The 15401-nt window shown below is 47.6% G+C and overlaps 1 protein-coding gene across 1 annotated transcript in view; it reads right to left on the minus strand.

Annotated features, from left to right (window-relative positions):
* The window catches only part of LOC135828787 (leucine-rich repeat-containing protein 15-like), a 220229-nt gene that overhangs the window by 77915 nt on the left and 126913 nt on the right, over window positions 1-15401 (minus strand). Inside the window, exons 10-11 of the mRNA XM_065341220.1 lie at window positions 14847-14918; window positions 3499-3570 (exon numbers count right to left, since the gene is read on the minus strand). Coding sequence (XP_065197292.1) covers window positions 3499-3570; window positions 14847-14918 — 144 coding nt within the window. The remainder of the gene's footprint in view (window positions 1-3498; window positions 3571-14846; window positions 14919-15401) is intronic.

Below are 15401 nucleotides of genomic sequence, written 5' to 3' on the forward strand. Positions count from 1 at the left end.
ACTCTTCATCGATCCTGTCCGCACTTCTGAAGATGTCCGTATACTCAGTTTTGTCCCGGTTCATGATCAGGGACCACTATGGTAGCACCGTGCTGACAGTCGCCTCCACGTCCGCCAGCCAGGACTTTGAGGTGCTGACAAAGTCTGCATCATCCGCATATACAAGTTCGAGCGGCAGACTCTTGTCTGGTGAGGTGTTTGTCGCGGCGTCTACGAATACAGCGGATGATGCCCGGGCAGACATTCGCGCGAGGGGGCTGTGGACCCGGGCCCAGAACGCCTACATGGACGTTCGAGTATTTAACCCTGATGCGCCTTCCTATGCTGCGTTTTGGCAGAGCACCAGCGCAGAAAGAAATCTGAGTTTGCTGAACGCATAATCAATGTGGATCGTGGTACATTCACTCCTCTCATTTTCACCACGGCCGGTTGTTGTGCGCCAGAGTGCTCGCGTTTCATCAAGCGTTTGTGTGGTCTGCTTTCCAGGGGAGAGAAAAAGAAGTATGCAGGGATGACGACATATGTACGCTGTCGCCTCGCCTTTGGATTATTACGGTCAACTATTATGTGCATTCGCGAAGCTAGATCATCGTACCACCGACCAGTCAACGCACTGCGTGAGTTGGCGGTAGCTGAGGGACGCCTGTGAGTGGCTGAGAGACAATGGCCGTTTACATCACATTCAGAGGTCTGGATTTTAAATTGTTCTTTTCTGAAGTTAGTTGAACTATGTATGATTGGATTCGTTTCATGTTGGTTTTGGGCATTCCGCCTGGAGAGCTCTGTGACAGAACTTTGCAGCTTAGAGAGCGTGTGTGGGCAGGCGTGTGTTTACCGCCATATTGCCAGGTGTGTCTTTACCACCATATTCATCAACCATAAGTACAGCTGCAATGGTGTCTTCAACTTAATTCTGCCGAGTCAAGCTCCGTATGAAAACATCCAAGAAGAAGATTGCCTGATGAATCCAGCGGGGACGAAGCGTACGTCGCAATCGAGTTATGTTGTTGCTGTGTCATCTTCTATGTGCCATGCGCTACTTGATGTACCAGCCTGCTATGTCGGATACCGCCAACCATGCATTGACCAGGCGCCAGGTGCAAACTGATGGTGGTGGTGGTGAGAAGGAGAGCTCTGTGCCAGAACTTTGCAGCTTAGAGAGCGTGGCGTGTGTTTACCGCCATATTGCCAGGTGTGTCTTTATCACCATATTTATCAGCTTGGCAAATCATTTCATCTAATGTGGCCTGATATGAAAAAAGCCAAAATGTGTGTTCCCATGAAAAGGACATCACGATACTAGAAACAGTTTGCTGGGTAACTCATGTTCATCTCGCTAAACTCCTGCTTGGGTCAGAGAGTCAGAGAGTCAGAGAGTGGTCGAATAGCAGTCCAAATTGAAATCTTGATGAATGCGTTATCTTTGAAAGACAATTCAAAACAAAAAAGACTTTGTAGACACATTGTGCAGCATAAAAGTCAATCAGTCACCAAGACAAGATTTGAAGAGTTTCACTGGAGTCTCCGAAATAAGAATAATGCACGATAAACATGCTTGTACGCGATCAGAAAACCCAAAAAAGAATCAGCTTGAAGACCAATTCACGCCTCCATTGTTGTTTTCTCAGAAATTCCGAGTCCAAGCTTAACAGTGTAGTTAAACCCTCATTCCATGTTAACTTTTTTTACTACGTTTCCAGTTTACTGGGGTCCTTTTGCACACCAGGAATATATTGTTCGGTATTCTTGCAAACTCTGCATTTTATATAACTTTTGTGCTGTGTTACCTTCCCATAGACCAATGCTTTGACCAAACTGCATTTGTTGACAGCTCTGAAGTTTGCCGGGATAATTTGCAAGTTGCAAAATACCAGCCAAATAGATCCTGGGGTCCAAAACGACCCCAATATACTGGAGCATAGGAAAAAAGGCAACATGGAATGAGGGATAATGCCTGTAGGAGAACATTTTCTTGTAGGGCTGTAATGGGTAGCCGAGTGGTAGGCGCGGTGAAATCAACAAGAATTACTTTTATTCTACTTCTTTCAGGTACACACCTGAGATATAATTATTAGTGAAAGAAGAAACGGCAAAATAACTGACTTTCTCTCCGGTGCACACCTGGAGGTTGAATAGCTCGATATTTATCAAAATCTCTCATCTTCATCAAAACAGAAATGCGCAGCCGCTTTTATGCAGCAGACACCGTACGCTTACATACGGAGATACACTAAATATACATCAGGCAAAGCTCCGCATTAGTTCCGTACTGCTTCCGTATTGGTCGGGCAGGGATACTACAGGGCCTCATAGGTCAGTGGATGTCATCCATATGTTCGGTGACCATGGAGATAAATACCAAAACTAACCTCTAACCCAAATTAATTATGTATCTCGGTTATGCCGTTTTCATTATGCAGAGCTCACGGACTTGTCAGTTTGAGCACTCCGGCAAGGTATGTTCGGGCCTGGTTTAAGTAGGGCTTTAAATAGGGCTTTGCAAAATAACATTTTTCATTGCTATCAGGTTCTGCCTCATTTTATCTGTTCTGCTCTGATAAATCCACAAAGGACGAAACAGGTCTGGAACAGGTCTGTCCGCAGATTGAGTATTTTGCTCCTGCTCTTGTAGCAGTTGAGCACTCTGGCAAGGTGCGTTCTGGCCTGGATTAAATAGGGCCTTGAAAAAATTATTTTTCTTTGCCATCAGTTTTGTCCTCATTTCCTTTGTGCTGCGCTGATGAGTCCACAAAGGACGAAACAGGTCTTTCCGCAGATTGAGGATTTCGCTCCTGCTCTTCTAGCAGTTGAGCACTCTTGTGTGGGGTAGCACTTTTGGCGTTTGGGTTATGCAGAGCTCACTGACTTGTCAGTTTAAGCGCTATGACAGGGTTCGTTTGGCCTGGTTTAAATAAAATAGGGTTTTGGAATTTTTCATTAGACACCCTTAGCAAACAACGGTAACGCTATTTTTTACGGTACTCGTAACTTGATCACCCAAATAGCGTTGAAGCTGCAGTGGAAAAACGTTATGGGGACTGATTTATCGTTGTGATCAACTGTACGTTTTTTGGCCAAATATTGCATAGTCCGTACACATTTCACCTTGTATCGCGTATATGGTAACATAAATAGTTGTACCGCGCGAAGTAAAAGCTGTTCTCTTGGCAACAACGTACTAAAAATAGCGTTCATCTTGCTAAGGTCGAGTCCAAATCATGATATTTTCCCCCTTACGGTAATACCGTTACAACATAACGTTGTTTGCTAAGGGTGTCTATTGTTATCATGTTTGGCCTTATTTCCTCTGTGCTGCGCTCATGAGTCCACAAAAGACGAAACAGGTCTGTCCGCAGATTGAGTACTTATCTAGGGTATTGTGTTGTTGAGGAATACAAGAAATTTCAAGGAGATGTGATGCAGCAAAGTAAAAATATTTCAAAAATCATACCCTGGGGACCCTTTGGACCCAACAACCCGGAATGACGGTTAACTTACAGTTGCCCAAGCTTTGGTAGGTTGGCAAATACGTTTGTAGGAAGGCTTGTAAGTTGATTATTGTCCAGGCGTCTACAAAAGGAGAGGAGAAAAGGGGACTAAAAATATTTGCGAATATTTGGGTTCAGTGATGGCCGCTAACAAACCAGGCGGTAAACCGTAATAGGAGGAGTAGAACACAAGTCAAGGATCTAAAAACAATTGCATGAAAGCAAGAATGTGATAAGTAAATTGAAACCATACTCAAACACAGCAAAATTCAATGAAGCGAGCACTGTCATAGAATAAGTATGCCATACACTCTCAGTAGTATGACAGAAAAGAAACATGCTAAGAGAAATGACATAATGTACTTGTACCTAACAATATCACACTCCGGCACACCACAGGACGACGGGTCATTTGTTGGTGAGCCTGATGCGGTGGCTGGTCTGGTTGAGGAAGAGGGTGGATAGTTGGACGCGCGAGTTGCATAAGCTGTCTCGGTTTGCCAAGACGGAACCACGTGCTGCCTATGCAGCACTAGCCTATGGTTTACGGTGTAGGTGGGTGTACCTTTTCCGCACTGTGCCCCTCCCGGATGTGTGCGTCAAGAGCTTAGACAATATCATCGCTTTCAAGGTTCTCCAAGCACTGACGGGTCGTGGTGCCTTCACCGAGGGCGACTTACGCATGCTGAGACTGCCCACCCGGTTTGGTGGAAATCCCGTCGTTCCAGAGGATGAGTCAGACGGAACTTGGCGCGTCAGTGAAAATGACAGAGGCTCAGGTTGCTGAACTAGTCAACCAGAACAACACATCCTGGAAAAGACGCCGGACTGAATGCATAAGGGAGGCTGATTTTAACGCAAAAAGATGCACCGGCAAGCAGCGAGCTGCATCAAGTGAAAATAACTTCAAGCTGGTGGAGCAGGCTGCATCGCTTGATGGGGCTCGTCTATGATCCCCATATGTTCCAGATTCAAGTTGTGCAGAAGCTATATCTGGGCTAGGTTCAAGAACGCTTGTCATGACTCGCTTGAGTACTTTGGGTGGGTAGCCATTAGAACACAGAATATCCTCTAGCTTAGCAATTTCAGCTGATAATTGTGATGGTGATCAGATGTTTTCACTTCTGAAGGTTAAAATGATCTCATCAAATTAATTTTGTTTTTAGTGTCACAAAACGAGTTCCAGCGAGTGTAAAGACCTGTGAACGTCGGCTTTCTATATACTGTGGTGAGCAATTCTGTGGAAGAATGCTTAATCAATACATCAAGAAACGGCAATTCTCCATTATTCTCCTCCTCCATTGTAAACTGGAGAGCTGGGTGAAGATTATTTAAACGCTCAGGGAATTCCAATGCCAGTTTCCGGTTGTGAAGTGCTGCGAATGTGTTATCCTCGTAACGCCTATAAAATTGGGGCCAATGCCTATCTGGAATTGTGTTCTCAGAATATCCAACAAAGATATTGGCTAGCACGGGGCCCAATGGTGAACCCATGGCGACTCCGTCCCTCTGTGCGTACATATTATCATTAAAACTGAACTGCACGTCTGATGTGGCTTTGAAAAGCAGCTTCTTGAAAAGATCTTGGGGTATTTGCGGGGCTGATAGTTCATCATCATGGTATAGCGACTGTATGCAGATATCTTTTGTTTCCTTGAGAGGCACGTTTGTAAAGAGGCTGACTAAATCGAAAGAGCACAGGAACAGCGATCCAGAGTTCCCTGCCTACTGCTGACCAAATTCCCTTACATTGTTCACGAACTCGCATTGTTAGTCTACCACATACATATACACACAATATTGTCGTATTTGTTCATTCATGCATTTACTCCTCCTGTAGCCCCCTTCTTCACCAATTACTCACCCGAACGGCCCCAGGGACTGTTCCGGAGGATCAGCGCCACACACGGGGACAAGTGTCGAACTTGCTTTAAGTTCCCTTTCTTCGTGGGCCTGCGGGACGATCGACCATGATGTTTCGGGGAAGCATTCTCTGGAACGCTCTCCCCTCTGATTTTAGAGTGATAGGTGTCCCTGGTTCCTTCCATAAAGCTCTTTCTGCCATTGATATACTTACCTTGTGAATATCCTCGTTATACCTTTATTATCTGCCATAAACTCCAACCTTCTCATCTATCAATCATTTGTGCATGCATGTCTAAAAATAAACCACGTATTCCTGACTCCATGAAATTGTCTTTCTATTCTTTGACTCCATGAAATTATTGCCTTTTTATTTCTGACACCATTAAATTGTCTTCATATAATTTTTTCTTTTTCTTCTTTTGGTCCTTTCTGTCTTATATTATTATCATTTCATGTTTTCCCCTGCATATCATCCCTTCATCATTCTGTGGGAACCTGTCCTATGGGCAGGTGCGAAGGCATCTCTGCGTTCATTTGGTGAAGTAAAATAGACAACAACAACAACAACAACAACAACAACAACAACAACAACAACAACAACAACAACAACAACAACAACAACAACAACAACAACAACAACAACAACAACAACAACAACAACAACAACAACAACAACAACAACAACAACAACAACAACAACAACAACAACAACAACAACAACAACAACAACAACAACAACAACAACAACAACAACAACAACAACAACAACAACAACAACAACAACAACAACAACAACAACAACAACTACAACAACAATACTCGCCAGGAGTAAGAAGCAAGTTTTGAAGCTCTGAGTGTCGTGACCACGTCCCCACCCTAGAAGCGTATATGCACTGCTATTCTAACTAGTATTACCTATCTAGCATGGATGACTCCCCAGTGCCAGGCAGCCCAAAGCCTGAGCCCCCAGAGCCACTGTGGAGGTCGATGTCGCCGGCCGAATTGAAGGCCAATACCGTAATATTTGTCGACGGCCTCGCAGGCCAGAAGATAGTAGAAATTGCGGACACCCTCATCGACCAGGGTTATGCTGACGTCGCCTCCGTCCAAATTACCGGATCAGCCTGTAAGGTAACGTTCTGCAGCCAATCTACAACTAAGTCCATTGCAGAACACGGTTTCTTTCTTGGCGAAACACATATTTCTGTCCGCCATTCTCTCTCCTTGCAAGTGCACATCTTTGACGTCCCGATTTGGATCTCCGATGCCGCCATCATACATGCACTCACAAAATACGGTACGGTGCAAGGCACCATTCGCCACGGCCGTACCCGCACAAAGTCGGGCGCATTTGTCGGAACAGGCGTACGCTTCGCAACTGTTCGCCTGAACAACGGCTGCAGGCAGGTGCCATCTTTCGTGCGGACAGCCGAAGGCAATACCTTCCGCGTGAAGCATGAGGGCCAGGCGCCAACTTGCCGCCTCTGCAACTCAGAAAATCACCTTGCCGGCTCCTGCCCTAAATCGAACAAGCTACAAAACACACGGACCCGCACTTCAACCAACACGCGGCAGAACCAAAACGAAGACCCAGCACCAGATCCAACACTGGCGACAGCCCTGCCAGGCCAGGCCAGCTTACCGTACGCACAGGCAGCGACCCCGGCCCCTGCCAGCACACTCGTACAGGAAATCACCGAAACAAGCAACACACAGACCCAAAACGACGATCCAGCACCAGATCCGACAGCCTCCACAGGCCAGGTCAGCTTACTGTACGCACAGGTAGCGTCCCCTGTGACCTCTGCCAGCTCACCCGCACAGGAAGTCACTGAACACAGCCAGCCCAGCAAAAGTGCAGACCAGCACGGACACACTGCCAGTGCCTCTGATGAGCACCAAACTCGTACTCGTAGAACTAGTACAGATATCGATCGAGCCGACGAGAGCGCAGTCCGCGCACTATCACCCAGCGCAAGCATGTACTGCCACTCGCCAGGCTCACCTCGCACGGCAGCGGAAGACGACAGCAACGACGAGAGCCTATTTGAGGAAGATGGAAATCGCGCCGAACAACTCCTGCAGAAGCTCAATGCAGCGGAGGAAGAATGGAAACTCTACACCGGACGTCGCAGACGCAGACGCCACCAGCTAGAGCAGACGCCCCCAGGCGCACAACATCCACATGCCTCTAAAAAACAAAAACAAAATAAGCTAGCTGACCAGAGTCCTACAGGAGTCACCATGGACCACGCCTGAACTGGAATAATCAACACCAGGTCCCACCAGTGAAAAAAAAAAAAAAAAAAAAAAAATTATGAAAAACGGAAATGAACAAAATAGCATCTCTTTCTTCTCCTTCAACGCTCGCAGTCTCTACCCCAAAATGGACGAACTGTCAGCAATAGCATCGTCAACAACGCCACCTTATGATGTCATTGCTGTCTCTGAAACATGGTGTACCCAGCACGATCCAGACTCCCTGTTTGCCCTCAGTGGATACACACTACATCGTGCAGACCGCCCAGACCGCCAAGGTGGAGGAGTGATTCTCTACGTGAACGACACTATACCTCATGAACTCGTCCCTACAACAACCCCAGACAGCTTTGACCTATTATCGCTGAAACTGTCAGCCAACGACAGCACCATCAACACAACATGCGTCTACCGACCACCCCGTTGCGACCATCAGCTATTCTGCCAGCACCTTGAGGAACTGATACGAGCCATACCAACAACAACGCAAAAGATTATCCTCGGTGATTTTAATGCAAAGAACGCCGCTTGGTGCCACTCTGACACGACAGATGCTGTTGGCGAGGATCTAGCAGTGCTGTTCCAAACTTACTCTCTACACCAACATGTCACATTCCCCACTCTTGTGCAGAATGGGCACCCTAAATCCTGCCTAGATCTCGTCGTCACGGATGTAGACAGCGACTATGTCCTTATCTCTAGTCTCCCGCAGATCGGCAACTCGGACCACCTATCCATCAGGGGTTTAATCAAGCCAGTCGCTGCACCCCCTCGAGCCGTACCACCTCCCACCCATAACACCACCCATTGGAAATGGTCAAACCCAAGCATCAGCAGTCTGAAAGCCGAAATTGAACGCACACAACTGCTACCGGAAGGTGACACCCTGAACACTACCAACATAGACAACCTGTGGCACTCATGGAAGGACAAAGTCCTCACTTGCGCCCGCAAACACTGTGCAGTACCTCACTCCCCGAGGCATACTAGCCACCCCGCAAAGCCATGGCTGAACCCAGAGCTCACTAACGCCATCAGAGAAAAACACCGGCTCTACCGTGCCTACTTGCGCACCCGGACGCCCTGCAACTGGACAGCATACACCACCCAACGCAACAAAGTTACTCACCTTCTCCGAATCGCTAAGTCTACATATGTCAGTAATGGCACTGGGACGAGCCACTCCACACCAAACCTACACAAACTGATGCGCGGCCTCCAGTCCTCACAACGACCTACTCTGCCAGACATGCTCTCCCAGGGCCAGACTCTCTCAACCCCCGCTGAAAAAGCAACCGCCCTGAACGCTTTCTTCATCTCGCAAAGCCAACAGTCAGTCACAGGATGCCACGAGGAACTTCCCTCCATTCATTCCCCCACACCCAACACACCTGGCCTCACTACACTTGAAACAACAGCCCAAGAGGTCTCAAAGTTACTGTCTAACCTGGACCCGTCAAAGAGCCCGGGCTGTGATGGCATACCAACCCGCCTACTGAAAGAGGCAGCCAGTTCACTTGCGCCGTCCCTAGCAACCCTTTTTAACATCTCCTTCGAACGTTGCACTATCCCGCAAGAGTGGAGGGACGCAACAGTCACCCCCATCCACAAGAAGGGCAGCAAAACCGAGCCCTCCAACTATCGACCCATATCGCTACTCAGCGTGACGTCGAAAGTACAAGAGAGGATAGTTGCTGACCGCATCTCAAAGCACATCCAACCTCACCTCCCCAACGGCCAATCAGGCTTTCGGCCAAACGATGGCACCACACAGCAGCTATCTCGGTTAATCCATCAGATCACCGAGAAAAGAGACGCCGGGCAAACAGTAATTGCTTGCTTCTTCGACCTCTCTAAGGCGTTTGACCGGGTGTGGCACCAAGGACTGCTTGCAAAATTGGCCCACCTCGGACTCGATGGCAAATGCCTCCAGTGGCTTGCCTCCTATCTCACCAATAGACGACAACGTGTGCAAGTGGAGAGCAGCAAATCAACATGGCTAAACATTCCAGCGGGGGTCCCCCAAGGCTCTGTCTTGGGGCCGCTTTTGTTCACGGCCTACACAGTTGATCTGCCAACCGCCTGCATAAATGCCAACACTGAGTGCAGCCAGTTTGCCGACGACACTGCCATCATTGCCGCTCACGAGAATTTTCTAGCCGCAGAAGAGCACCTCCAGTCAGCTGTGACAACCGCGGCACAGTGGCTGAAGGATTGGCATCTCCTGGTCAACGAAAGTAAGACCACTGTCATCCACTTTCACCACACCAACCGGCCACCTCCCAGACCACCATCAATCACACTTAACGATACCAACCTCACTGTGGCCTCAAGGCATCGCCACCTTGGCCTCCTCATACAGCAGAATCTATGCTGGAACTCGCATGTTGACTACATCATCACTAAAGCGACCAGGAAGATGTTCCTTCTCCTGCGACTACGCAATTCCTTAAACACTTCTGCTCTCTCCTCCATCTATCTAACCTACATTCGCCCTATTCTTGAGTATGCTTGCACTGTCCTCTCACCCCTCCCCGCAACCCTGAACGACCGGCTTGAGCGCATCCAACGGCGCGCTGCTCGCCTCTGTTTGCATCTCCCCCTCTTTGAACACAGAACCCACTCCGTGCTGCTGCACCGACTCAAATGGCCATCACTCAGCAGCCGCCGTACCCTCTCCCATATCCTTCTTGCACACAGCCTGCATCATAGATATGCACCACCACACCTTCTTGCAATTCACCTACCCCGAATACAACCCATTCGCACGCTCAGGTTCCCCCGAACCTTTGAGCTACCCACAACACGTACAAACCGGCTAAGAGACTCCCCCATCTATGCTTCTCTTGATCTCTTTAATAGCATCCCACCAAGCATCCGGCAAATCAACCCCAGACGAGATTTCAAAGCAAACATCCTACCACTTGTCATCTCTTCCGTATGTACTTGCTCACATTGCTCAGCACATCTATAGCTCCATTGCGCCCAGCCTACGTGATTAACTCCCAATTAGAATTACCATCGCTACTGCCTCAGCAAGCAGCTAAACTTTGATCTCTCTGTATCTGATCCCCGTGCCTGCAATTATTTTTCTCTTATTTGCCACAGGCCATCGTGAGAATAAAAGAATTCAAAACAACAACAACAACAACAACAACGGGACCGAACTGCAACTCGGGATGCGGGGAAGCATGTTGTAACGTGTTTCTTCGATCTCAGTAAAGCCTTTGATCGTGTATGGCATCAAGACTTGCTGAAAAAGCTGAGCCACTACGGTGTTGACGGCAAGGCTCACAATTGGCTCGAAGCCTACTTGACAGGACGCAGACAGCGGGTGCAGGTTGAAGGCACAACATCCGCCTTCATACCAATACCAGCGGGAGTGCCCCAGGGCTCGGTCCTGGGACCACTTCTGTTCCTGGCAGAATGGCTAGAGCGCTGGCACCTGCTAGTCAATAAAACCGTCATCCTCCCGTTCTACCATGCTAACCGACCCCCACCACGACTACCCGAAATAAAACTTGGCCAAACCCTACTAGAAACAGTAACACAACATCGTCACCTCGGCATCATCTTTCAGCACGACCTAAGATGGTCAGCCCACCTTGACTTTGTGCTAAAGAAAGCTGTAAAATCTTTTAATATTCTCTTTAGGCTCAAATCAACTCTACACACTAAATCACTCTCTCTCATTTACAAAACGTATATCCTGCCCATAATTGAATATGCATGCATTGCTGTCACCCCGCTCTCAATCGCAGCCCTTGACCGTCTTGAGCGAATCCAGCGCAAGGCGGCCAGAATCTGCCTCCGTCTCCCCCTCTACACTCCTCTGGATCATTCAACACTGCTCCATCGGCTCAAATGGCCGACAATGTTCTCTCGCCGCAAAGTGAAGCTCACCCTTCTTGCTCACTCCATAAAATACCAATATGCCCCACAACACATACGCTTGCTCAACACCCCCGCTCAAGTAACGGCCCAGTACAGCCTTCGACACGCACGCACTTGGCACCTCCCACCCTCCAGAACCGATCGCTGTAAAGACTCCCCACTGTGCAAGTCCCTAGAATACTACAATGCCCTCCCTGCTAGCATTCGTGACGTCTCCTCCCGACCTGCTTTCAAACAAGAAATCTGCTCACTGCTGATTAACTCAATCTGCTCCTTCAGCGCTCACCCTCTCCCATACTTGTAAAGTTCAAAGTGATGTAAATCACTTTCTAACTGTTTAACCCACAATCTCACCTTCTCATAAATTTATCTCTTATTGGCGATGGTGCCATCGTGAGAATAAAGAATTCAAAAAAACAACAACAACAACAACAACAACAACAACAACAACAACGACAACAACAACAACAACAACAACAACAACAACAACAACAACAACAACAACGACAACAACAACAACAACAACAACAACAACAACAACAACAACAACAACAACGTACAAGGCCCTTCATTACTTTAATTGCTTGCCCGCCCGGCTTCGCGAAATCCCTTCACGTACTCCCTTCAAATCCGAGATATCCCTGCTGTTGCACAACTCTGTATGCTTGTGTAGTGACCACCCCTGCCCGTGCACTTAAGTACACAACTCTGTATGCTCGTGTAGCAACCACCCCTGCCCGTACACTTAAGTAGTCATTAACCCCTCACGGCTGTTTTTTTGTGCGATTTCACGCCACTTAACAATGTGGCCGCCGAAAGTCTCGATTGGGCTTCAATGGCAAGAAAATTTGAATTTTCAAATCTTCAGAACACGAGTAGGCCATGGTTTCCCCTGGACTTTGGAGACTAGTCAGCCCGGACAGCCCGGGGACCACGCTGATCATCTGCGTCTTGTTTCAAGCTTTCCGCTCGTACCTCACATGACTGCTTTTCCTTCAAGAAACATTTGTTCTCTGTCGTGCGACTTTGGCTTCGTTCTGGAATACTCCTTGTGCCGTCGCTGACTAACTCGGCTCCGAGAAGCCCTTCCCGATTTTTTCCCAGCTTAGATCGATAGTTTCCCAGGTAGACGACTATCCTCTGGTTGTCTTCCCCAAGTGTCATTAGAATATGCGCGTGAACTTCTAAATACGCGCGACGAGTCCGGAGCCGGTTTTCTCTTGATTTGGAAGACAAATGGCGTGGCCCTTTAGTTGCTGTTGAGTGTAGAAGGCTGCTTCCCGCTGTAAATTGCTTAGTCGGCATGTGGGATATTGTAGAAGAAGACAGCAGCCGGCCAAGTGAGCTTGAAATTGTAATATCTACCCTATTGTGCGTTGAACGATTACGAAATGTCTAACTTGAATGTTGTACACGCGAGCACGCCAAGCAGAGGCTGACAATCACTGGCGAGATCAACCTCCAGACTGCCAGGATTAGTTTGAGCAAGTTTGAAGCGGAAAGACAGCTAACTCGGCAGGCTAGGACGCCTTTCCAACCTCTTTCTCTCTCAAATTGCCCCAAAGTCGAGTATCTCGCTCAAGCGCTTTCAAAAAAAAAAAAAACCTTTTCTCTTGGTTTCGCGTCCCAAATCGTGGAATCATGCGAGGATCGACATGAGTTTCTCCCAAAAACGCAAACTCATTGCGTATTTGTACTATTCGCACAATGTTACACAAATCGCACCGAACGACGCCATATTTATAAGTGCCTGCACGTGAACAGCCGTGCCCTAGGCCCTGCCCACCCAATTCTTCCTCACTTTTTCTCCTTTCTTACACTGTTATCTCATGTTGGCCACTGGCTATCGTGAGAATAAAGATTTGAAACAACAACTCGAAGGTATCCCTGGTTGTGTGGGCAGAATATTTGTTCAGGACTGGCTTTAGCAATTCGGCTAGCCACTTGGCCATTTCGTGTTGGGTAGCATTGATCATCGACAGGGTAGGTCTAAGGGGTATGTCTTTCTTATGTACTTTCGGCATGCCGTAGAGGACAGGTCGGCACGAGCCAACGGGTCGGATCCGGGTCGTAATCTATATTGAGTATTTTTCCAGCCTTCTTGGATCGCAATAGGTTTGCCTGCAAGGCGCATTCATCAAGGTAAGTGCGGTCATGCGTTTCGGTCGGTCCCAGGTGTTGAAACTTCGATGCATCGGCCAGAATAGCATTCATCTTGTCATTGTTATCACTTTGCTGCATTATCACCACTCCAAGTTGAGTAGATGGGCGTGTTTTAATTCGTTTGAGCCCTTCTTGTAGCGCACCTCCCTCCTGAGTGCATCGTCAAACTTACTTTTGATCCGGCATTGTAATCTTGAGGAGCTTGGTGAACCTGAAGCGGTCCATCACGCTGATGCTCCGATTGACTTCGTGAAGAACACGGCGGTACTCAAAGAGAAAGTGTTCCAAGTCAGCGGTGGTCCTCACAAGTTCATCCTTGATAAAGGCGCGTTCGATTCTCCATGCCTTCTTGGCTTTAACTCTCTGCACTCGCTTCTTGGTGGAACGGGGCGCAACGCAGCACGTAGGGCAGTTCTGTAGAAAGTCTGCATTCTCACGACCACGGATGATCCGGCCTATGGTTTTTAAAACATAATACAGGTCTTGAATTAGCCGGGGGTTCAGTCGCCGTTTTAGAGAGGAAGGCGATCAAAATTTATATACACACAACAAGAGGGTTGTCAATTTCATAATACTAAAAGCTTTTCACCCATTTTATCAGTAGTTACATGGAAGACTGTTTGCTACTCCTGTGATACTATTCCACTCATTCTGGGATTCTATCACCATTTGTCGAAGTGGGCGAAGAAGGGTTCGTTTGAATCGCTCCGTGAGACCATTTGGCAGTGGATAATAAGCACTGCTGAATTTTGTTTTACCTCCATTTCCTTGCACAGCAGCTCGTTCCCGAAGCTCACAAATTCTCCTGCTCTTGAAGCAGTTGAGCACTCTTGTGTGGGGTAGCGCTTTTGCTGTTTGTGTTATGCAGAGCTGACTGACTTGACAGTTTGAGCACTCTGACAGGGTATGTTCGTGCCTGCTTTAATTAAACAGGGGTTTTGGAATATGTACTTTTCATTGCCATTAGGTTTGGCCTCATTTCCTCTGTGCTGCGCTCATGAGTCTACAAAGGACGAAACAGGTCTGTCCGCAGATTGAGTATTTACCTCAGGTATTGTGACTGTAAAAAATACATGAAGTTTCAGGGAGATGTGATACAGCAAAGTAAAAATATTTCAAAAATCATACCCCTGGGGTCCGTTAGGGTCCAACAACCCGGAAGAAGGGTTAACTTACAGGACCTCAAGGGCTGAAAGGTTGGCAAATACATTTGTAGGAAGGCTTGCAAGTTGATTATTCGCCAGGGATCTACAAAGGGAGAGGAGAAAAGGGGACTAAAATATTTTCGAATATTTGGGTTCAGTGATGGCCGCTAACATACCAGGCGGTAAACCTTTATAGGAGGAGTAGAACACAACACTGTGTGTCAATGAAGCTACACAACACTTTCATAGAATAAGTATGTCATATTTTTTTTGCGAGCTAGGATGCGGATGCAAGTTTTTAAGAGCTCTGCATCCTTTTGTGAAAGTTTTCTGTTTTAGGTTGTCCCATGTCAGTAGTTTTTTGCCCTGGCCATGGCAACCAGTGCAAGTAGTATAGTGCATGACCCCCACACATAAGGGAGTCCTTCGTTCAGCTCAGTTCTTACAAACAAATGTAGTGATTGCCTAAATGGCCTGGCCGAAATTTGTAGTCGAAATACAGCGAAGGCGACGCGAGGCAGCAGATCGAGAGAAGAGTTTGATGTCCAAGATTAGTCTGCTCACCCGGAAGGTTGAAGAACGGTCT

Source organism: Sycon ciliatum, chromosome 12 (assembly GCF_964019385.1).
Source record: "Sycon ciliatum chromosome 12, ocSycCili1.1, whole genome shotgun sequence".
Lineage (NCBI taxonomy): Eukaryota > Metazoa > Porifera > Calcarea > Leucosolenida > Sycettidae > Sycon > Sycon ciliatum.